Here is a 23477-nt window from a genome sequence, read left to right as displayed (position 1 = left end):
GTGTATTACTAGGGGAGGTCTTAGCAGCTCTCAATGATTGTAACACCGTTGCAATACCAGAGAAACTGTGTAGGTTGGATAAATACTTTGCGGTACCGGCGAGTACTGACGTGTTTCCTATACCTAAGAGACTAACTGAAATTGTTACTAAGGAGTGGGATAGACCCGGTGTGCCGTTCTCACCCCCTCCAATATTTAGAAAGATGTTTCCAATAGACACCACCACTCGGGACTTATGGCAAACGGTCCCTAAGGTGGAGGGAGCAGTTTCTACTTTAGCTAAGCGTACCACTATCCCGGTGGAGGATAGCTGTGCTTTTTCAGATCCAATGGATAAAAAATTAGAGGGTTACCTTAAGAAAATGTTTGTTCAACAAGGTTTTATATTGCAACCCCTTGCATGTATCGCGCCGATTACGGCTGCGGCAGCATTTTGGATTGAGTCTCTGGTAGAGAACCTTAGTTCATCTACGCTAGACGACATTACGGACAGGCTTAGAGTCCTTAAACTAGCTAATTCATTCATTTCGGAGGCCGTAGTACATTTAACCAAACTTACGGCTAAGAACTCAGGATTCGCCATACAGGCACGTAGGGCGCTGTGGCTAAAATCCTGGTCAGCTGATGTTACTTCTAAGTCCAAATTACTTAATATACCTTTCAAGGGGCAGTCTTTATTTGGGCCCGGTTTGAAAGAAATTATCGCTGACATTACAGGAGGTAAGGGCCACGCCCTACCTCAAGACAAAGCCAAAGCTAAGGCTAGACAGTCTAATTTTCGTCCCTTTCGGAATTTCAAAACAGGAGCAGCATCAACCTCCACTGCACCAAAACAGGAGGGAGCTGTTGCTCGTTACAGGCAAGGCTGGAAGCCTAACCAGTCCTGGAACAAGAGCAAGCAGGCCAGGAAACCTGCTGCTGCCCCAAAGACAGCATGAACCGAGAGCCCCCAATCCGGGACCGGATCTAGTGGGGGGCAGACTTTCTCTCTTCGCCCAGGCCTGGGCAAGAGATGTTCAGGATCCCTGGGCGCTAGAGATCATATCTCAGGGATACCTTCTAGACTTCAAATTATCTCCCCCAAGAGGGAGATTTCATCTGTCAAGGTTGTCAACAAACCTGATAAAGAAAGAAGCGTTTCTACGCTGTGTACAAGATCTGTTATTAATGGGAGTGATCCATCCGGTTCCGCGGTCGGAACAAGGACAAGGGTTCTACTCAAACCTGTTTGTGGTTCCCAAAAAAGAGGGAACTTTCAGGCCAATCTTAGATTTAAAGATTCTAAACAAATTCCTAAGAGTTCCATCGTTCAAAATGGAAACTATTCGGACAATCTTACCCATGATCCAAAAGGGTCAGTACATGACCACAGTGGATTTAAAAGATGCTTACCTTCACATACCGATTCACAAAGATCATCAACGGTATCTAAGGTTTGCCTTCTTAGACAGGCACTACCAGTTTGTAGCTCTTCCATTCGGATTGGCTACGGCTCCAAGAATCTTCACAAAGGTTCTGGGTGCCCTTCTGGCGGTACTAAGACCGCGAGGGATTTCGGTAGCTCCGTACCTAGACGACATTCTAATACAAGCTTCAAGCTTTCAAACGGCCAAGTCTCATACAGAGTTAGTTCTGGCATTTCTAAGGTCGCATGGATGGAAAGTGAACGAAAAGAAGAGTTCTCTTTTTCCTCTCACAAGAGTTCCATTCTTGGGGACTCTTATAGATTCTGTAGAAATGAAGATTTACCTGACAGAAGACAGGTTAACAAAGCTTCAAAATGCATGCCGTGTCCTTCATTCCATTCAACACCCGTCAGTAGCTCAATGCATGGAGGTGATCGGCTTAATGGTAGCGGCAATGGACATAGTACCTTTTGCACGCCTACACCTCAGACCGCTGCAATTGTGCATGCTAAGTCAGTGGAATGGGGATTACTCAGATTTGTCCCCTACTCTGAATCTGAATCAAGAGACCAGAAATTCTCTTCTATGGTGGCTTTATCGGCCACACCTGTCCAGGGGGATGCCATTCAGCAGGCCAGACTGGACAATTGTAACAACAGACGCCAGCCTACTAGGTTGGGGCGCTGTCTGGAATTCTCTGAAGGCTCAGGGACTATGGAATCAGGAGGAGAGTCTCCTTCCAATAAACATTCTGGAATTGAGAGCAGTTCTCAATGCCCTTCTGGCTTGGCCCCAATTAACAACTCGGGGGTTCATCAGGTTTCAGTCGGACAACATCACGACTGTAGCTTACATCAACCATCAGGGAGGGACAAGAAGCTCCCTAGCAATGATGGAAGTATCAAAGATAATTCGCTGGGCAGAGTCTCACTCTTGCCACCTGTCAGCAATCCACATCCCGGGAGTGGAGAACTGGGAGGCGGATTTCTTGAGTCGCCAAACTTTTCATCCGGGGGAGTGGGAACTTCATCCGGAGGTCTTTGCCCAAATACTTCGACGTTGGGGCAAACCAGAGATAGATCTCATGGCGTCTCGCCAGAACGCCAAACTTCCTCTCTACGGGTCCAGATCCAGGGATCCGGGAGCGGTTCTGATAGATGCTTTGACAGCACCTTGGAACTTCGGGATGGCTTATGTGTTTCCACCCTTCCCGCTGCTTCCTCGATTGATTGCCAAAATCAAACAGGAGAGAGCATCAGTGATTCTAATAGCGCCTGCATGGCCACGCAGGACTTGGTATGCAGATCTAGTGGACATGTCATCCTGTCCGCCTTGGTCTCTACCTCTAAGACAGGACCTTCTGATACAGGGTCCATTCAAACATCAAAATCTAACTTCTCTGAAGCTGACTGCTTGGAAATTGAACGCTTGATTTTATCAAAACGTGGTTTTTCTGAGTCGGTTATTGATACCCTGATACAGGCTAGGAAGCCTGTTACCAGAAGGATTTACCATAAAATATGGCGTAAATACCTATACTGGTGCGAATCCAAAGGTTACTCCTGGAGTAAGGTTAGGATCGCTAGGATATTGTCCTTTCTCAAGAAGGTTTAGAGAAGGGTCTATCAGCTAGTTCATTAAAGGGACAGATTTCAGCTCTGTCCATCTTGTTACACAGGCGTCTGTCAGAAAATCCAGACGTCCAGGCCTTTTGTCAGGCTTTAGCTAGGATCAAGCCTGTGTTTAAAGCTGTTGCTCCGCCATGGAGTTTAAACTTAGTTCTTAAAGTTTTACAGGGTGTTCCGTTTGAACCCCTTCATTCCATTGATATAAAATTGTTATCTTGGAAAGTTCTGTTTTTAATGGCTATTTCCTCGGCTCGAAGAGTCTCTGAGTTATCAGCCTTACATTGTGATTCTCCTTATCTGATTTTTCACTCAGACAAGGTAGTTCTGCGTACTAAACCTGGGTTCTTACCTAAGGTAGTCACTAACAGGAATATCAATCAAGAGATTGTTGTTCCATCCTTGTGTCCAAATCCTTCTTCAAAGAAGGAACGTCTTCTACACAATCTGGATGTAGTTCGTGCCCTCAAGTTCTACTTGCAGGCAACTAAAGATTTTCGCCAAACTTCTTCCCTGTTTGTCGTTTATTCTGGACAGAGGAGAGGTCAAAAAGCTTCTGCTACCTCTCTCTCTTTTTGGCTTCGTAGCATAATACGTTTAGCCTATGAGACTGCTGGACAGCAGCCTCCTGAAAGAATTACAGCTCACTCCACTAGAGCTGTGGCTTCCACTTGGGCCTTTAAGAATGAGGCCTCTGTTGAACAGATTTGCAAGGCTGCAACTTGGTCTTCGCTTCATACTTTTTCCAAATTTTACAAATTTGACACTTTTGCTTCTTCGGAGGCTATTTTTGGGAGAAAGGTTCTTCAGGCAGTGGTTCCTTCTGTATAATGAGCCTGCCTATCCCTCCCGTCATCCGTGTACTTTTGCTTTGGTATTGGTATCCCAGAAGTAATGATGACCCGTGGACTGATCACACATAACAGAAGAAAACATAATTTATGCTTACCTGATAAATTCCTTTCTTCTGTTGTGTGATCAGTCCACGGCCCGCCCTGTTTTAAGGCAGGTAAATATCTTTTAAATTATACTCCAGTCACCACTTCACCCTTGGTTACTCCTTTCTCGTTGATTCTTGGTCGAATGACTGGGACTGACGTAGAGGGGAGGAGCTATATGCAGCTCTGCTGGGTGAATCCTCTTGCATTTCCTGTTGGGGAGGAGTTATATCCCAGAAGTAATGATGACCCGTGGACTGATCACACAACAGAAGAAAGGAATTTATCAGGTAAGCATAAATTATGTTTTCTCAAATTGCTCTCCTATCCTCTGATTCCTAAACCCTCTGTCCTGTCGTGAGTACAAACTCCCAAGAACCTGAGACAGTTGTATTTTATGTTTTATGTTTTAACATCTTTTGTTATGAATGTGTGAGTGTAAGAGGTCCTTTACGGCGTGTGAATGTACTGCTCCAAGACGCCCCTCTGCGGAGAAAGCAAGTGGGAGCAGTAGTGTGTTAAGTAAGAGGATTCTACTGTCCTCAGAGACAAATGTTTTCTATTTTCTGTGTTTGTTAAGTAAATGTAAACTGTTACTAAAATGGTCTGTACAGCAGAGGAACAATAGAAGGTTAAGTGTGGGTAGCTGCAGAATTCCTTACTAGTCAACCTTGGTCTGTCAGTACAAAGTCTCTGGGTACCCCCTATGCTCGGCCTATGGACATCGTTGATTAAGTTCAGCTTCAGTCCATTGCTGCTATTGGGCATAGTGCTATTCCCAGAGAACAAGGGCTAATTCTGATCTTTTGATCACCTCTTGGCTTTGTTTCTGAAAACCTTGGACACACTGGTTTGAGTTTGCACACTCCTATACTGAAGGGCGCATCCCTGAGCTGTAATAGACTTGTCTCTAATGATGTATAAAACTGTTGATGTAAGTCCCCTAGCATGGTTTGATTTTGATGATATAAGAGGCCAAGTATTTTTAGGATTTGTCGCCCTACTGTTTATTATTTGGGTTTGTTGGAAAATTAGGAGGGATTTATAGTGTGGGATTTATAGTGTGGGACTTTCCCTGACAGCCACAGTATTGCTAAGAGTCGAGAGAGAAGGGTAAGAGTCCCCTCCATCATAACTGGGTTATGAGAAACAATTCTTAGAAAGGGTGACATGAAGTCATCCTTAAGCAATGGACGTCCAAAATTTCCTCAATAGCCCACAGGAGGAAATGTATAAAGAATATAGTATGTGGGTCAGCTGGCATCTGCCTGAATGGTGCAAGCTGACTAAGGGAATGGATGTTGGGTTTCCAAAGGGGGAATGATTGCAAGAATGATTGCAAGTGTTAATAAATTTTCGTTTGCACCAGGTTTCTCACAATTTGTAACTGAATGGTGCAAGAAATGCATGATGTGTGCTAAATACCCTCCAGGTAAATTGACAAAGGTGGAGATGAAACACCTTGTAAAACCTGACTACCCATTCCAAAGAATGCAAATAGACTATATTCAGCTGCCCAAATGTGGTGTGTATGAGTATGTTTTGGTGTGTGTAGACATGTTTTCCTCTTGGGTGAAGGCCTGGCCGGTTGCCAAGGCAACAACAGGTGTAACAGAAAAAAAACTGATAACTGAAATTATGTGCAGATATGGTTTACCTGAAACAGTAGAATCTGATCAAGGGACTCATTTTACTGGGCAAGTGTTTGCAGAAATGATGACAGGGTTGCAGATTAATCATCTGGGAAAGTAGAGAGAGCCAATGGTGTTTTAAAAAATAAAATAGCTAAAATCTGTGAGCAGACAAAACTTACTTGGGTACAAGCCTTACCTTTAGCCCTCTTTGCAGTAAAGACACACCCCAAAGGCAAAGCATGGCCTTTCGCCATTTGAAATTTTGTTTGGTAGACCACTAATAGGTCTTTTCTGTCCACAAGAATTACATGGGCAGTATGCTTCTCTAACTGATTATGTTGTTCAGCTGCATGAGCAACTGACTAATTTGCATGGAAAAGTTTTCTCTTCATTACCAGATCCAGAACAAATAACTGGAACTCATCACCTGCACCCTGGAGACTGGGTGGTGATAAGAAGATACGTGAGGAGACACTTAGAGCTCCGGTTTGACGGCCCATATCAGGTGTTACTGACAACACCCACCTCAGTCAAAGTGGAAGGGAAACCAAACTGGATACACGCCTTTCACTGTAAGAAACTTCCAGGCCGGTGATAAAAACCTGTGTCAAAAGGGTGAGACCACTGGGGACAAAGTGGGTTAACTAACTGCCAAGATACATATACTGTCCTGTTTTTTCTGTGTCCTTTTCTTTGTGTTTTATACCTCTATACACCAGTGAAGGGTGACAAACGGATAAATTCCATCTGGCTTTTACACCAACAAACCGCCAAGCAACTGAATGCCACAGACTGTTGGATATGCTCTCATGTTCCTGCCAATCATAAAGGAATCCCTTTAATAGGTGTACCAATATCAATGAATGATTTAAATGTGACAGATTACAGCTATGATGTTCAAATAGATACAGATCACTATGTTCATAATGCTATCTCAGATCAAGGTACATACTTAGAACTTGCTGGTATAGTTTCTGCACCTATAATGTGTCTTGGGCCAATGTATGTTAATTACATAGCAAACATGAAAGGTTGCATATTTAGTTTGCCCAAGGTATATGTGGGGGAAACAGATTGTAAAAATGCTACTTTAACATTAAATATGGAACCTAACAAAGTACCATGTGATACAGGAACTGCTGATTGTAATAGTTTGTGTTTTTGTTCAACATTAAAAGCTTTGTGTACCACTAGGTGTGCCTGTCTTGAACATACAGACAATGATGAATGGACCTGTCAAACTCAGTTATATAACAATATGAGATGGTTTCAACTATGGCTGGGAAAGATGGTAAAATTATTCCAATGGTCCTTAAACAAGGTATAAGTAAGAATTATTCTCATCTGCAGATAAAGTCTGGATGTGGTTTCCTGCCTGGACAGGTTGGGGAATTGAGCTAGCAAATAGAATTAACAAATATGCTAGTATTATGGATGGGATTATTAATGAGACTACAAGTAAAAGAGTTACAACAAAGATCTAGAGATATAGCTAAGGAAGGATAGGATCGATTGGAACCTGGTTTAACAATATGCTTACAAATCTTTTAAAACCCATAGTGGTAGTGATAAGAGTAATTCTAATGTGCCTAATTGTTTTCAAATTGTTAATGATTTGTGTTTCTCATTGCAGAAAAAGATGAAGATACCGATTGTTTAGGGTGATGATACAACAGCTACAGAGATGACCGACTGATAACCTAGTTCAGCTACCTGCCTTCCCTGCAGACCCTCCAGTCATTTTAGGAGACAGGTGGAAGATCTCATCTCTGCGAGGGGGTCCCACAATTGCACCTCATCAGATTTGGGCCTACTACAGGATTTGGACCTAGGCCTGTGAAGGGATGCAGTTCTGGCTGCTGTTGTTATCTGTTTAGATAGAGATTGCATATTTTGTGTTTGGGTGCTACCAATAAAGATGTGTGAATGCTTAGAGGAAATGAGAACTATGTATTCAGATCTGGAATGGAGGCTCAGCATCCCACTGTCTATGCAGCTTATCTGTATACTCAGTGATATACAGTCTGTCTAAGGGGTCATTTCCAGGTAGGAAGGTTGTTAGTCAAGTGAGAGACACAAAGTAATAATGGTGTGATAATAAACGCAAGGTAATACATGTGATAATAAAATTATCAAAAGGGTGAGAAATGTTAAGGAAAAATATTTTGAATTCTGTATATATATTTTACTTATGTGTTATAAGGGACTGACAAGTGATATTTTTAAACAGTTACATTTCTTTTTGTCAATTCAGCTAGTACAGAAACTGCTGTATATGCAAAGTAAGTATTTTCAGCTAAAGTAACACCCAAAGTTTGTATGGACAAGATAAGAAGAAGACCACGAAGTGCTTATTGTGAAGAAACACCGAACACGGCCTAAAAAAAAGAGACATTGCTGCAATCTAATGCTGCGCGCCACACACACTCTTTATTACTGTAAAGTGACCTGTTGTCATTTTTGTTGTAATCATGTTTAATTGTACAATTATAACCTTATTAATTTGGAACAGCTGTCTTCACGTTATTTTACTTTAACAATATATAACTATGTATGTGTGTAGTATATGTGGGCATGTGTACATGTTTGTGTAGATATATAACTATGTATGTGTGTAGTATATGTGGGCATGTGTACATGTTTGTGTAGATATATAACTATGTATGTGTGTAGTATATGTACGCATGTGTACATGTTTGTGTAGATATATAACTATGTATGTGTGTAGTATATGTGGGCATGTGTACATGTTTGTGTAGATATATAACTATGTATGTGTGTAGTATATGTACGCATGTGTACATGTTTGTGTAGATATATAACTATGTATGTATGTAGTATATGTGGGCATGTGTACATGTGTGTGTAGATATATAACTATATATGTGGTATATGTGGGCATGTGTACATGTTTGTGTAGATATATAACTATGTATGTGTGTAGTATATGTGGGCATGTGTACATGTGTGTGTAGATACATAACTATGTATGTGTGTAGTATATGTGGGCATGTGTACATGTGTGTGTAGATATATAACTATATATGTGGTATATGTGGGCATGTGTACATGTTTGTGTAGATATATAACTATGTATGTGTGTAGTATATGTGGGCATGTGTACATGTTTGTGTAGATATATAACTATGTATGTGTGTAGTATATGTACGCATGTGTACATGTTTGTGTAGATATATAACTATGTATGTATGTAGTATATGTGGGCATGTGTACATGTTTGTGTAGATATATAACTATGTATGTGTGTAGTATATGTGGGCATGTGTACATGTTTGTGTAGATATATAACTATGTATGTGTGTAGTATATGTGGGCATGTGTACATGTTTGTGTAGATATATAACTATGTATGTGTGTAGTATATGTGGGCATGTGTACATGTTTGTGTAGATATATAACTATGTATGTGTGTAGTACATGTGGGCATGTGTACATGTTTGTGTAGATATATAACTATGTATGTGTGTAGTACATGTGGGCATGTGTACATGTTTGTGTAGATATATAACTATGTATGTGTGTAGTATATGTGGGCATGTGTAAATGTTTGTCACATATAACTATGTATGTGTGTAGTACATGTGGGTATATGTATTTTGTGAAGTTAATAAAATAAAACAAAAAAATAGACATTACTTAAATATTAAGTCACCAAAACATGAAGCTACTGATAAAACATAAGAAATGAAGATGCAATGTGCTAAATTATACTATTAAATGTGTAGTTTCACATTATTCTTGGCACAATACACAACAATAAATAATATTTAGTCGTAATGTCCTGCTTCACAATGTCAGATAACCCAAAGGACCAGTAAATACAGTAGATTTGCATAATCAACAAATGCATTATAACAAGGCAATGCAATATAGTTTAGTCTGAACTTCAAATGAGTAGTAGATTTTTATTTCCAGTCCCTCTATATCATGTGATAGCCATCTGCCACTGCCATTCACAAATGCATATACCTATATTCTGTGAATTTTTGCACATGCTCAGTAGCATCTGGTCACTCAAAAAGTATAAATATAAAAAGACTGTGAGCATTTTGTTAATGTAAGTAAATTGGAAAGTTGTTTAAAATCACATGCTCTATATGAATCTTGAAAGTTTAATTTTGACTTGAGTGTCCCTTTAAGAATACATTTGTTGTGGAGATTACAGATAAGACCCATCTGTGTTAATACTAAACATTGCTTCCTTGGAGTTTTGCTTGTGCTACGTGGTGAACCACAATGGAATGTTTGAATAACAGGGGTACTTATATGAAATTACTACACTGTAATTCAACTAACAACAAGCGTTATTTTTAGCTTTTAAACATGAAATTTCCACAGTCTATCTCAGTCCTTTAATAAAAATAATCTGACAATTCAGTTACACACTCCCTAGTTCTTTTACTCTGTAATCTAACAATTGCCTGAAAGAACAGCAATAAACTACATGGATCATGTTTATTTTAAAGGGACATTCCGGTCAAAATTTAAATGCACATATATGAATTACCTCTTTGAAAAGAAACATATTTGCAATATACATGTATTGGCAAAAATGCTTCTATTAAAAGTTATTGCTGTTTTAGTGTTAAAAATTTTCTCGGCACGTGCATGTGAAGCATAGCTAGATATTCTCAGTGCACCAGCATGTTAAATACTGCAGCTGCTCAGAGCACAAGCGGGGGATTTTATCATGTCAACAATTAAATTCATTACCAGATGAAACAAGCACCAGAAACTCTCTGAGAAAGTGCTGTGTTTAAAATGCTGGTGCATGGTGCATACTTAAATACTCTATTAAAACAGCTATAACTTTTATTATAAGCATTTTTGCTAATACATGTATATTACAAAAATGCTTCTATTCAAAACGGAAATGCATTCTTGTGAATTCCAATTTGGCTGGAATGTCCCTTTAAGGTTAGATTCTGTATACATCCTGGGTATTCTAAAGATACACGAGAGACAAGCTCATGACTCTAAGCATACAATGGGGCATATTTATCAAAGTGCGAGCAGACATGATACAATGTAGAACTACTTGTGCAATATCTCCCCCTGCAGATTCACAGCCAATCGATCGCTAGCAGGGGGTGTCAATCAACCCGATTGTATTCATAACTTCTGCTTCCTGTGAGCTTGATAATTCGGCCCCAATGAGTGTTCAAGGAAATTATTGTCAAGAATCTAAACATACAAAGTTGTTGAGTTTTTTTTTATAAATTGATCTTGAAGACAATTGTGTTTTATGGTTCCAAGAAGTAAAAGAAGTACAGAAAATGTTGATAGTATCTATATTCTCTACCTAGAGAAATAGTAATACACACGCTCAGAGGCGTAACTAGAAACCACAGGGCCCAGATGCAAGAAAAAAAAGTGAATTTGATAAATATCTTTTTTTTTTTTTTTTTAAATTTAACACAGAAAAAAAAATGTGAATCAGATTACATATCTGCAAAAGGATGTACACTGTGCCCATAGTCTGTGAAATGGTCTGACCCCCTATTACTGTATATAGTGACACTGTTTAACCCACCAGTACTGTATATAGTGAGTCAGTGACACAGTCTGTAATCTGCCGGTGAGATGGCTGGCCTGACCCTACCCGCCCCAGTACTTTATAAAGTGACCACAGTAGTCTGTGACATGGTCCACAGCCCACCCGTACTGTATATAGTGGTACTGTATAGTGACACTGTTTACCCCCTTTAAATTGCTGGTTCCTCAAACATACACACACACATAAATGCATAAATACACACACAGTCACATACATACACACACACACACATATAAACACCAATGGGTAAACGGAAAGACTAATCCCTGTAGTCAGAGACACTAGTGAAGCATCATGTCACACTCACATGATATCAGTGCAGGCAGTGGCAGGTCAACATTTTTTATTAAAAAAAAAATAAAAAAAATTTGAATCTGGGTCCCCACCCTTGGAGGCCCAGTCGCAATTGCGACCTCTGCACCCCCTGTAGTTTCGGCCCTGCACACACTTTTCATAGCTCTGCTATACAACTCTATTGAGAGCTAATCTATCATTTATATTTATCATTTTATGTTATAAAGTGGATGTGTTACTGATATTGTAATATATTAATACAAGGTATTTTTATAGCCATATGCAGATATGCCATTATATGAACAGGCACATAAGATAATAGTTATTATATTTAAGAATATACAAAAATAACAGGATTGAACATACTGTATTAAAATTATACATAATCCTGTATAACATAGACAATAGGATATGTATGCTGCATACATAGTTACTATATCATTTTTAATTGTTGCATCCTTTTGACAAAATTATATAAAATATAATTTTTATTAAAATGAGTGTCCCACTTTGGGCTAGATTACAAGTGGAGCGCTAAATTAGCGTGCTAATTAACCAGCCATTACAAGTGGCTGGTTATTGCTACCGTGAGCTTGTGTACGCATTGTGATTTAATGCGCTGGTTTTAGAAAGTGGAGCGCGAATATAGCTTGCACGCAAAGGATATTTAGCGCTCCATGTGTAATCTAGCCCTTTGAGTTTTAATAGACAAAGTGTAGAATCCATGTGTATCCTGTTTTCTTTTTTTTTTTTTTTTCCTTTTTTTAAAATATTTATTTATATTTTATACGGTACACATGAGAAACATATACATTTCAAAAGAATAAACCTCAGTACCGGACGTCACGCAGGACCCAAATCAATAATAGTACTTTATGGTATATATACCTTCATTACCTGCATTTCTCTCTTTCACAGCGCAAACTCTCTCTCCTCTGACCAAAATTTAGGGAAATGGCCTGCGTAAATATTTGCTTGAACAAAGGTAGATTTAAGCAAAGGTTTAATCAGACTTTTTTGTACAGATTTTTGTAATGTTAATATAAAAGGTTCCCATTTTTTAAAGAAGAAGATTAAGTGTTTCTCAAGCGGGTGCAATAAATGATATTGTTCTATTGTGCATTGTGAAATCAAGGTGTTTTTAAGGTGAGAAATTTTGGGCGCTGAACATGATTTCCACGTTCTGAGGAAGATTACGACCAATTAATATAATGGTATCTATAAGTTTGAAATTTTTAGGGACTCCTTGAAATTAGGCCAGAAAAAAAATAAAATCTCTATTGGTTTAATATAATAGTCTAAATGTACAACTGCATTCATCCAGTATAGAATTTTTTGTCAAAGCTGGAAATTTTTTGGACATTCCCAAAAACAATGTAGCAAATCTGCATGCGCTGACTTGCATCTAGAACAAAGAACCTGTGTTTTGTACCATCTGGATAGAGATTCCGGGGTAAAATAACTCCTTAAACTAATCTTAATCTGAGATTCCCTCCATGATGTTGGCGTCCATGATTGATCAATTATTTTAAAGCTGTCCATAATAATCTGATCATTAATATCTGGAAACTTTTTGGACCATTTTACCACCATATCATTAACTTGTATACTTGAGGATTTTTGCAATAGTAACAAACAGAAAGGAGAAATTGCATATATCCCAGCTTGGTAACTAGATATTCTACTGCATAATTCACCTAATGACCAATCTGTACTGTATTTTTTAATCAAATCATATATAAAATGTCTTACTTGAAGATAGGCATAAAATTGCTGTGTTGGAAGGTCAATTCTATTTGCTAATTCCGCAAAAGTAATTGGATGGCCGTCCGGTCCAAGTATTTGGCTAATCCACTTTAGACCTTTTATAGCCCATTTTTTAAAGATCCTATTCGAAAATCCTGGACTGAAATTAGGATTACCCCTAATAGGCAAAAATTGAGAAATATACAGAGAAAAACCTAACTCGGTGCAGAACTTCTGCCATGCCACTATGACATTTTTAAAGGTATTTAGAGGGAAAATATTCAAAGGAAGTGATTTTAATGGACAGTGTAATAAAGCCTTCAGGTGGAACGGTGCAACCAGATTGGATTCCCAGCTAAATATGGTGATTTGTTCTTTTTCGGTTATCCAATCTATGGCAAATCTTACTAGGGCCACTAAATTATAGGTTTGAATGTTGGGTAATGCTAGACCGGCTGCCATTTTTGAATTCATAAGTTGGTGGATAGCTATCCGGGGTTTTGCACCTTTCCATAGAAATCTTGTGCAAGCTTTATTGTATCTAAGAATATCCGCCTTATGGATAAAAATCGGGATATTTTGAAAAATATATAGTAACTTGGGGAAAAGTATCGATTTAATCAGAGCAACCTGGTCTGATAATGTAATAGGAAGAGAAGCCAAATCCTCTAACTTTTTTTTACAATTCTCCAAACAATGTACATAATTTAAATTATACCATTCATCTGGGTTTCTAGTCAATCTAAGTCCCAGATAGGTAATTTGAGTTACTTCAATAAATGGATGGTTAATTCTAGTTGCTGGTTTCTTATATATCCATAAGAGTTCTGATTTCAATGGATTAATCTTATAGCCAGATATTGATCCGTACCTAGAAATAATATTCTGTAGTATTGGCAGAGTATTCTTGATATTAGACAGGAATAACAGGAGGTCTGCAAACCAAACACACAAATGAAGAGGTGGTACCAAAATTATATAAAATAATGTAAAGTGTCAGCAACCTGGTAATTAGAATTAGACACTAATATGGAAAAGAGAGAAAGAATTGCATCAGCATAAGATGCAATTCAAAGACCAGGATAAACAGCGAAACACTATATGATGACAAGAATACTACAATAAATCAAAAAATATATGTGCAGTTTATTAATTATAAATTTCAATAGAAAACATACTAAATCAAAACATACTTATGTAACTTTCAAATGAAGAAATATGCCACAGAAAAAATATATTACAGAGCATACCAAAACCCCCACATAAATACACAAGGGACAGACAAACAATACACATGGGCCCCACTTATACCACAGAACTAAACCTAAGCCGGCAAATGAAAGTTCATGGCAAACAACTGAATCTGGATGTAAATGAAATGAAAGGATGACATGGCAGCAAGCCAAAACAGAAGATGAATGGCTGGTGATGATAGCTGATGCTATAAATGTAAAATGTTCATAGATGAATGAATGAGATGATGGGTAATAAATAATCATACATTCCAAGGCTTAGGTGAAGTTGAAAGGGTAAAGTACACAAGCAGAGCAAATGCCAGATTATCAGAAGTATATGGGTGGAGAGGTGTGGCGGGTGTTATACAAATAACAGTTCAAGTGTATATTCCAGTTGGGGGCGAGTACGTGGTCAGATGACCAATGCACACAAGCGGCAGTAATATAGTACTCCAAGCCCCTAATGTTGATCACTCATGCGATCCTTCCACTCATACTTACGACCGCGCTTCACCAACAACCACCAAGTCTCTGACCGACAAAGATAGCAAATCAAACGTGCTGAGATTCGTTGCTTCTGCATACAAGTAGTAGGGGTATCCCACAGCAAACACACGCTGCTTACCGACGCCTATGCCTAGATTACGAGTCTTGCGTTAGCCTTAAAAAGCAGCGTTGAGGGGTCCCAATGCTGCTTTTAACGCCCGCTGGTACAGGTGTACCGCTCACTTTTTTTCCACGACTTGAGCTTACCGCAAATCCCGTTACATCAATTGCGTATCCTATCTTTTAATGGGATTTGCCTAACGCCGGTATTACGAGTGTTGGAAGAAGTGAGCGGTAGACCCTCTCCTGTCAAGACTCATACCACATTTAAAAGTCAGTAGTTAAGAGTTTTATGGGCCAACGCCGTAACATAAAACTCTTAAATAAAGTGCTAAAAAGTTCACTAACACCCATAAACTACATATTAACCCCTAAACCGAGCCCCCCCCCACATTGCAAACACTAAAATAATTTTTTTAACCCCTAATCTGCCGACCGGACATCGCCGCCACTTTAATAAATATATTAACCCCTAAACTGCTGCACTCCCGCTTTGCAAACATTAGTTACATTTTATTAACCCCTAATCTGCCGTCCCTAACATCGCCGACACTTACCTACATTTATTAACCCCTAATCTGCCGACCCCAACGTCGCCGCTACTATATTAAATTTATTAACCCCTAAACCTAAGTCTAAACCTAAGTCTAACACCCCACTAACTTAAATATAATTTAAATAAAACTAAATAAAATTACTATAATTAAATAAATGAATTCTATTTAAAACTAAATACTTATCTGTAAAATAAACCCTATGATAGCTACAATATAACTAATAGTTACATTTGTATCTATCTTAGGGTTTATATTTATTTTACAGGCAACTTTGTATTTATTTTAACTAGTTACAATAGTTATTAAATAGTTATTAACTATATAATAACTACCTAGTTAAAATAAATACAAATATACTACAATTAAATACAATTAAATTAAATAAACGAAAGTACAAACCCCCCCCCCACTAAATTACAGAAACTAAAAAAATAATTACAAGAATTTTAAACTAATTACACCTAATCTAATCCCCCTAATAAAATAAAAAAGCCCCCGAATATCCGAATATAATAAAAATCATCAGCTCTTTTACCTGTAAAAAAAAAATACAATACCCCCCAACATTAAAACCCACCACCCACACACCCAACCCTACTCTAAAACCCACCCAATCCCCCCTTAATAAAACCTAACACTAACCCCTTGAAGATCACCCTATCTTGAGCCGTCTTCACCCAGCCAGGCACAAGTGGTCCTCCAGACGGTCTGAAGTCTTCATCCGATCCGGCCAGAAGAGGACCTCCAGAGGGGCAGAAGTCTTAATCTAGGCGGCATCTTCTATCTTCATCCATCCGGAGCGGAGCGGGTCCATCTTGAAGCCAGCCGACGCGGAGCATCCTCTTCTTCCGACGACTCCCGATGAATGAAGGTTCCTTTAAATGACGTCATCCAAGATGGCATCCCTTGAATTCCGATTGGTTGATAGGATTCTATCAGCCAATCGGAATTAAGTTAGGAAAAATCCTATTGGCTGATCCAATAGGATTGAGCTTGCATTCTATTAGCTGTTCCAATCAGCCAATAGAATGCGAGCGCAATCCTATTGGCTGATTGGATCAGCCAATAGGATTTTTCCTACCTTAATTCCGATTGGCTGATAGAATCCTATTAGCCAATCGGAATTCAAGGGACGCCATCTTGGATGACGTCATTTAAAGGAACGATCATTCGTCGGGAGTCGTTGGAAGAAGAGGATGCTCCGCGTCGGCTGGCTTCAAGATGGACCCGCTCTGCTCCGAATGGATGAAGATAGAAGATGCCGCCTGGATGAAGACTTCTGCCCCTCTGGAGGTCCTCTTCTGGCCGGATCCGATGAAGACTTCGGACCGTCTGGAGGACCACTTGTGCCCAGCTGGGTGAAGGTAATTAATTTAATGATAGTGTAGTGTTAGATGTAATTGTAACTTAGGTTAGGATTTATTTTACAGGTAAATTTGTATTTATTTTAACTAGGTAGCTATTAAATAGTTAATAACTATTTAATAACTATTGTAGCTAGTTAAAATAAATACAAAGTTGCCTGTAAAATAAAAATAAACCCTAAGATAGATATAAATGTAATTATTAGTTATATTGTAGATATCTTAGGGTTTATTTTACAGATAAGTATTTAGTTTTAAATAGGATTAATTTATTTAATTGTAGTAATTTTATTTCGTTTTATTTAAATTATATTTAAGTTAGGGGGTGTTAGACTTAGGTTTAAGGGTTAATAAATTTAATATAGTAGCGGTGACGATGGGGGCGGCAGATTAGGGGTTAATATTTGTAGGTAGGTTGCGGCGACATTGGGGGCGGGAGATTAGGGGTTAATAAATAAAAAGTAGGTGTCTGCGATGTTGGGGGTGGCAGATTAGGGGTTCATAGGGATAATGTAGGTGGCGGCGATGTCCGGAGCGGCAGATTAGGGGTTAATAATAAAATGCAGGTGTGGGCGATGTCGGGGGTGGCAGATTAGGGGTTAATAAGTGTAATATTAGGGGTGTTTAGACTCAGGGTTCATGTTAGGGTGTTAGGTGTAGACATAAATGTTCTTTCCCCATAGGAAACAATGGGGCTGCATTAGGAGCTGAACGCTGCTTTTTTGCAGGCGTTAGTTTTTTTTTTCAGCCAGCTCAGCCCCATTGTATCCTATGGGGAAATTGTGCACAAGCACGTTTAGCCAGCTCACCGCTACCGTAAGCAGCGCTGGTATTACAGTGAGATGTGGAGCTAAATTTTGCTCTCCGCTCACTTTTTAGAGGCTAACGCCGGGTTGAAAAAAACCTGTAATACCAGCGTTGTTGTAAGTGAGCGGTGAGAAAAAAAAGGAGCGTTAGCACCGCAAGCCTTAGCGACAAAAACTTGTAATCTAGCCGTATGAGCGCCAACTAGAAAATAATTACATTTTCTATAGTGTTTGAGATATAGTAATTTATCTTGAAAGTTAATACATTTAAATATGTATCCTGTTTTCAGTAATTCTACTGGGCACTTTTTTTGCAGTTTGAAACATGTTTACCTCAGAATCCTCTAACCACTGCAATAAATGACAGGAGATGACAGCACACAGAGTACATATTCCTTTCTCTATAAGGATTTGGCATAAGCTGAATGATATTATGGGTGGCCTTTGTGGGACTGCCTTACATTTTTTATTTGGAATAAACTCCTTGATGTAGCCTTAGTGGCTTCATAAACTAATAACTACTTTGTGCTTTGGCAGAGAAACACTCTTGGTAGTTGTAATCCTGAACAACTAACACTTTGTACATATAAAAAAACACACACAAGCTATAATTGCTTCTACCTCACTGTATTATTCATTTTGCATTTTATATATACATTTTGAATAGATATATATATATTCATACACATGATTATTATGCTCATTATATGCCCATTAATCAACCACAGTGAGGGTGAGTACCCAATCATATTATTAAGTCCTGTCTTTCATTTGAGCAGCTGTCAATAATCTTGTGACCATGACTATACAATTTAAGTTTAGATAATGTCAATAACAGGCAGGGAAATTAGCCTATGATGGTAAACAAATCGAGTATTATCAAGTTAAGGAAACGTAAAACATCATACAATTGTAACATAAAATGCTTTAAATATGTTTAGTAAAACAACTTTATAATATACTCTCATTATTTATTCTGCCCACTTTTCCTGTAATTTAAATCCAAAAACTGTGAATTTTCCAATTCTGAGAACTGGGAGTACACACTGAAGACTTAACAGGCCTGCTACAGGCCTGTCCGGTTCTGAGGTGTTCTTCTGACGGTGCCTAAGAAAAAAGGTTATAGCTATTTCAACCCCGAGGTACACTAAGGACACTGTTGTGCCCAGAGGGGTGTATTACTATTCAGGGTGTGCTAAAGGTTGCATGGGCTCAGCTGCAGTAGTGCTAAACATTGCAAAAGCAATTAAATTTATATTGAAGAAGGCACTATTTGTGTCTATAGAGATAGAAATGACCTTGAGGCAGAAATTGCACCAAAAGAGGCTCAAGTAGGTGCTACAGGCCCCTAAGAATGCTATATAGCATTTGGTTATTATTTGATTACATTCATGGTGTTTCTGTTCTTTTGTTCCTGACCTCCCTATCCTGATATGACTCTGGCTTTTTTCTGGAGTTTGCTTCTAGTCTTAGCCCTTACTCCGGACTGGCTAACTGACTGCTGATGTCTGCTTTGAAGTATTATTCTGGTTCCTCCATGTACTTCTTGACCTGGCTAAAGATTGGTCAACTGGGTTCTGACCTTGACCTGAAACCTGACTGCTTTCTTGTCTATTCCTCTGATATTTACACATGGTTCCTGATTACTTATGTGGTTACAGGCACCAGCTTGTTCCAGACTACCAAACTATCAGGAAATTTATTTTTGTGTGGAAAGGATGATTCACAAGAACCACCTTCACGTTTATGAAAAAAAAAGTTTTAGTAAACACATCTAGGTTGACTACTGTCTATAAGAACACTGGGCAATTGGGGATAGCAGTAGGTGGTATAGTGTTCAGATCTAAGGTTCCATGAAGCTGCAGCTCATGTTGGTCATGTGACCATACAGGGCCTTAGAACTTACCCCACTGTCTGAACCTCCTCTCTCTTACATAGCTATATCAGGCCTCAGTTCAGATCTCATTTTCTTTAGCCCTGTCAGTTATACAGACACAACAGACTTCAAATCAGACCTACAGCCCTATCTATATTCCCTGTCAATCACATGCCACACCAGCCCTTACTAAAGATCTAACTAGGTAAGAGTCCAGTTTTGTTCACATATTTTACTGTGCAGCTACTAAAGTGCTAGACTAGGCTATAGGAGTTTATATATTGGCTCCAGTGCATCATTAAAACTATAATAATAATAATAATAATAATAATAATAATAATAATAATAATAATAATACTTATTAAAACATATTTTTGATGTAAAAAAATAAGTTTGCATCCTGTTAACCAAATCATTAGTGTTATTACTTACATTTATATCTTACTTTGTTAGAAGATAACATAAAACTAATATACATCAAGAGACCACAAATCAGCATATGATAAACTGAAAACATTACACATTTTTAATCAAACATTTAATATTGAAAAAACATTTTTTAAAATGGTTTAAAAGAGATATGGTATATGACAAGGTGTTTGACTAGGAATGACTCAAAGGTGTGTGTGTGTATCTATACAGTATATGTGTCTCTAAATATTTGTAAGTGTGTAAGTATACATCTCTATATATCTATATTTATGTGTAAATATGTATTATAATATTATATATTCTATATATGTGTGTGTGTGTGTGTATATATATATATATATATATATATATATACACATATATATTATACAGTATATAGAAATATATTTATACTTTTAAACCCTTCCTAGTTAAATACCTTGAAATATGCAATATCATTTTTAAACAATTTCAATATGTTTTTTAAATGTTTTTTTTTAATAGAAATGCTTGAAATTCCTATATTCTTAATTTCCAAGAAAATATTCTTTTACTTTTAAATATATACACAGTATATACATGCATACAATATATATATCTATTTTAATAATAAAAAGAACCCTTTCTTCAGTGCTGAATCATAAATAACTCCACGGTAGTGAGCACAATGCTATCTATATGGCAAACATGAACTAGCGTTGTCTAGCTGTGAAAAACTGCCAAAATGCAGGTGCAGAGATAAGAGGCAGCATTCAAGGGCTTAGAAATTAGCATATGAGCCTACCTAGGTTTAGCTTTCAGCAAAGAACACCAAAAGAACAAAGCAAATTTGATGATAAAAGTAAATTGGAAAGTTGTTTAAAATGTCATGCCCTATCTGAATCATGAAAGTTAAGTTTTTATTAAACTGTCTCTTTAACTGCGCAGTAAAATGATCCTTTTTAGTGTTGTGCACATAGGGGCCGAATTATCAAGGGCCGAATGGCCCCTGATGCCCCTGTTTTTGTGCGAGCCTTAAGGCTTGCCGGAAACAGCAGTTAAGAAGCAGCAGTCTTAAGACCGCTGCTCCTTAACTGGTCCGCCTGCTCTGTGCGGCGGAAAGCAATCAACCCGATCGAATATGATCGGGTTGATTGACACCCCCTGTTAGCGGCCGATTGGCAACGAATCTGCAGGGGGCGGCATTGCACAAGAGGCTCACAAGAACTGCTTGTGCAATGACAAATGCAGACAGCGTATGCTGTCGGCATTCATCAATGTCTGTCGGACATGATCCGCTGAGCGGATCACGTCGGACAGACCAATGATAAATCAGCCCCATAAAACTTGTTTATATATGTGACAGACTCAAGAACATATAACATTTTAACAGGCTGACATCTTAAAGTTTCTTGAATACTTAGGGGCCCCTGATGCCCCTGTTTCCGCATGAACCTTCAGGCTCGTGGGAAACAGCAGTTATGAAGCACCAGTCTTAAGACCGCTGCTCCTTGACTGGTCCGCCGCCTCTGAGGCTGCGGACATCAATCAGCCCGATCCTATACAATCGGGTTGATTGACATTCCCTGCTAGCGGCCGCAAATCTGCAGGGGGCGGCATTGCACAAGCAGTTGCTGTCGGCATTCAGCGATGTCTGGCGGACCTGATACACTACTGCGTATCATGTCCGCCAGACTTTGATAAATAGGCCCCTGAAGCTGTAATTTAGGTGAAACTCATTTATTATTATCTTAGACATTCTCAAAAAAGAAAGAAAATGTACTCTTCCATTAAAATACAATTTTATATATACAGTGTGTATATATATATATACATATATATATATATATATATATATATATATATATAGTTAAGTAAATTACATCAGCTTTTATAAAAATTGGCAGTAGTAACTGTAATATGATTTTGCATGAAACCTTTGAATAAGGATTAAACATTTTCTTATATGAAATATAATTTATTCATCTAGAAAAGCTTGTCATGGGGTTATCTCTTACATAACTAAAGGGGCATTAAAGGGAAATGAAAGAGGAAAATATTCATAGTTCAGATAGAGCATGCAATTTTTAACAAACTTTCTATTTTTCTTCTAATTTCTGGTTTGCTTTGTTCTTTTGTATCCTTTGTTGAAAATCAGGTAGGTAGAAGCAATGCGTTACTGAAAGCTAACTGCTGATTGGTGGATGTACATATATGCCTCTATATTGGCTCAGCCAATGTGTTCGGCTTGCTTCTCGTAGTGCATTGCTGCTCCTTTAACAAAAGATGCCAAAATAATGAAGCAAATTTGATAATAAAAATAATTAGCAAGTTGTATGCTGTATCTAAATCATGAAAGAAAATTTGGGGTTCATATCCCTTTAAGCATCTATTGCTTTCGCATAAAAAACTGTGCTTGCCCCGAGCTCCTTAGATAAGTCAAATAACAATTGCTTAAAGGGACAGTCAACACAAATTTTTTTTTTTTTTTTTTAAAAAGATAGATAATGCCTTTACTACCCATTCCCCAGCTTTGCACAACCAACATAGTTATATTAATATACTTTATAACATTTAAACCTCTAAATTTCTGTCTGTTCCTAAGCCACTAAAAATAGCCCACTGATCACACGATTTTGTATTAGCTTTTCACCACAGGGGAGTGCTAGTTCATGTGAGCCATATAAATAACATACTCACGCCCATGGGTTTTGCACAACACAGCACTTATTGGCTTAAATGCAAGTCAATAGGTAATAAATAAAAAGTAATGTGATCAGGGGGCTGTCAGAAGATGCTTAGATACAAGGTTTAGACTAAAACCTTAACAAAAACAAGAAAATAAAACAGTAAAACCTACTTGTAGTTGTAGGGGCGGCTGTGGTTACAGGAGAGGCTGTGGTTGTGGGTAACTTTTTAGGCCTGAATTTGTAATGGCCAATAAAACCATCAGCAGTTAAACTTAAATCGGACAAGAACTGAATGAGGAGTTCATTTTTCTCAGATACAATGGGCCTGAAAAAGGACAGAGAAAAAAAAATGTCTTTCACATTCTACAGTAGAATAAAAAATAAAACAGAAACAAATGCTTAGCAGCTGCACACAGTTTAAAACATAATAGATCTATGCTTAGGCTTGAATTTAAAAATGAAAATAACATGGAAAGAAGCAGCTGTGCTGTATTTTATAAATTCTCATCTGTCCCTGATTCTGAGCGCTGTCCCTCTGTGACAGCCATATGTCCCTCTGTGACAGCCATATGTCCCTCTGTGACAGCCATATGTCCCTCTTTACAGAATTTCCCTTAGCCCCACCCACAGAACACTCAGAAACGCCCACAAACTGCCCTGACACACCCATAGACCACCCAGAAACACCTACAATCCCGCCCATGATTCCTCCTTTACCAATACCAACACGGC

The 23477-nt window shown here is 38.3% G+C and overlaps 1 protein-coding gene across 1 annotated transcript in view; it reads right to left on the bottom strand.

Annotated features, from left to right (window-relative positions):
- Positions 1-23477, bottom strand: part of PCOLCE2 (procollagen C-endopeptidase enhancer 2) — a 166144-nt gene that overhangs the window by 21686 nt on the left and 120981 nt on the right. The window contains exon 6 of the mRNA XM_053710014.1: positions 22916-23070. Coding sequence (XP_053565989.1) covers positions 22916-23070 — 155 coding nt within the window. The remainder of the gene's footprint in view (positions 1-22915; positions 23071-23477) is intronic.

This window comes from Bombina bombina, chromosome 4, assembly GCF_027579735.1.
Source record: "Bombina bombina isolate aBomBom1 chromosome 4, aBomBom1.pri, whole genome shotgun sequence".
Classification (NCBI taxonomy): domain Eukaryota; kingdom Metazoa; phylum Chordata; class Amphibia; order Anura; family Bombinatoridae; genus Bombina; species Bombina bombina.
The sequence above is the reverse complement of the archived record's forward strand: the minus strand, read 5'-3'. Positions and strand labels throughout refer to the sequence as shown.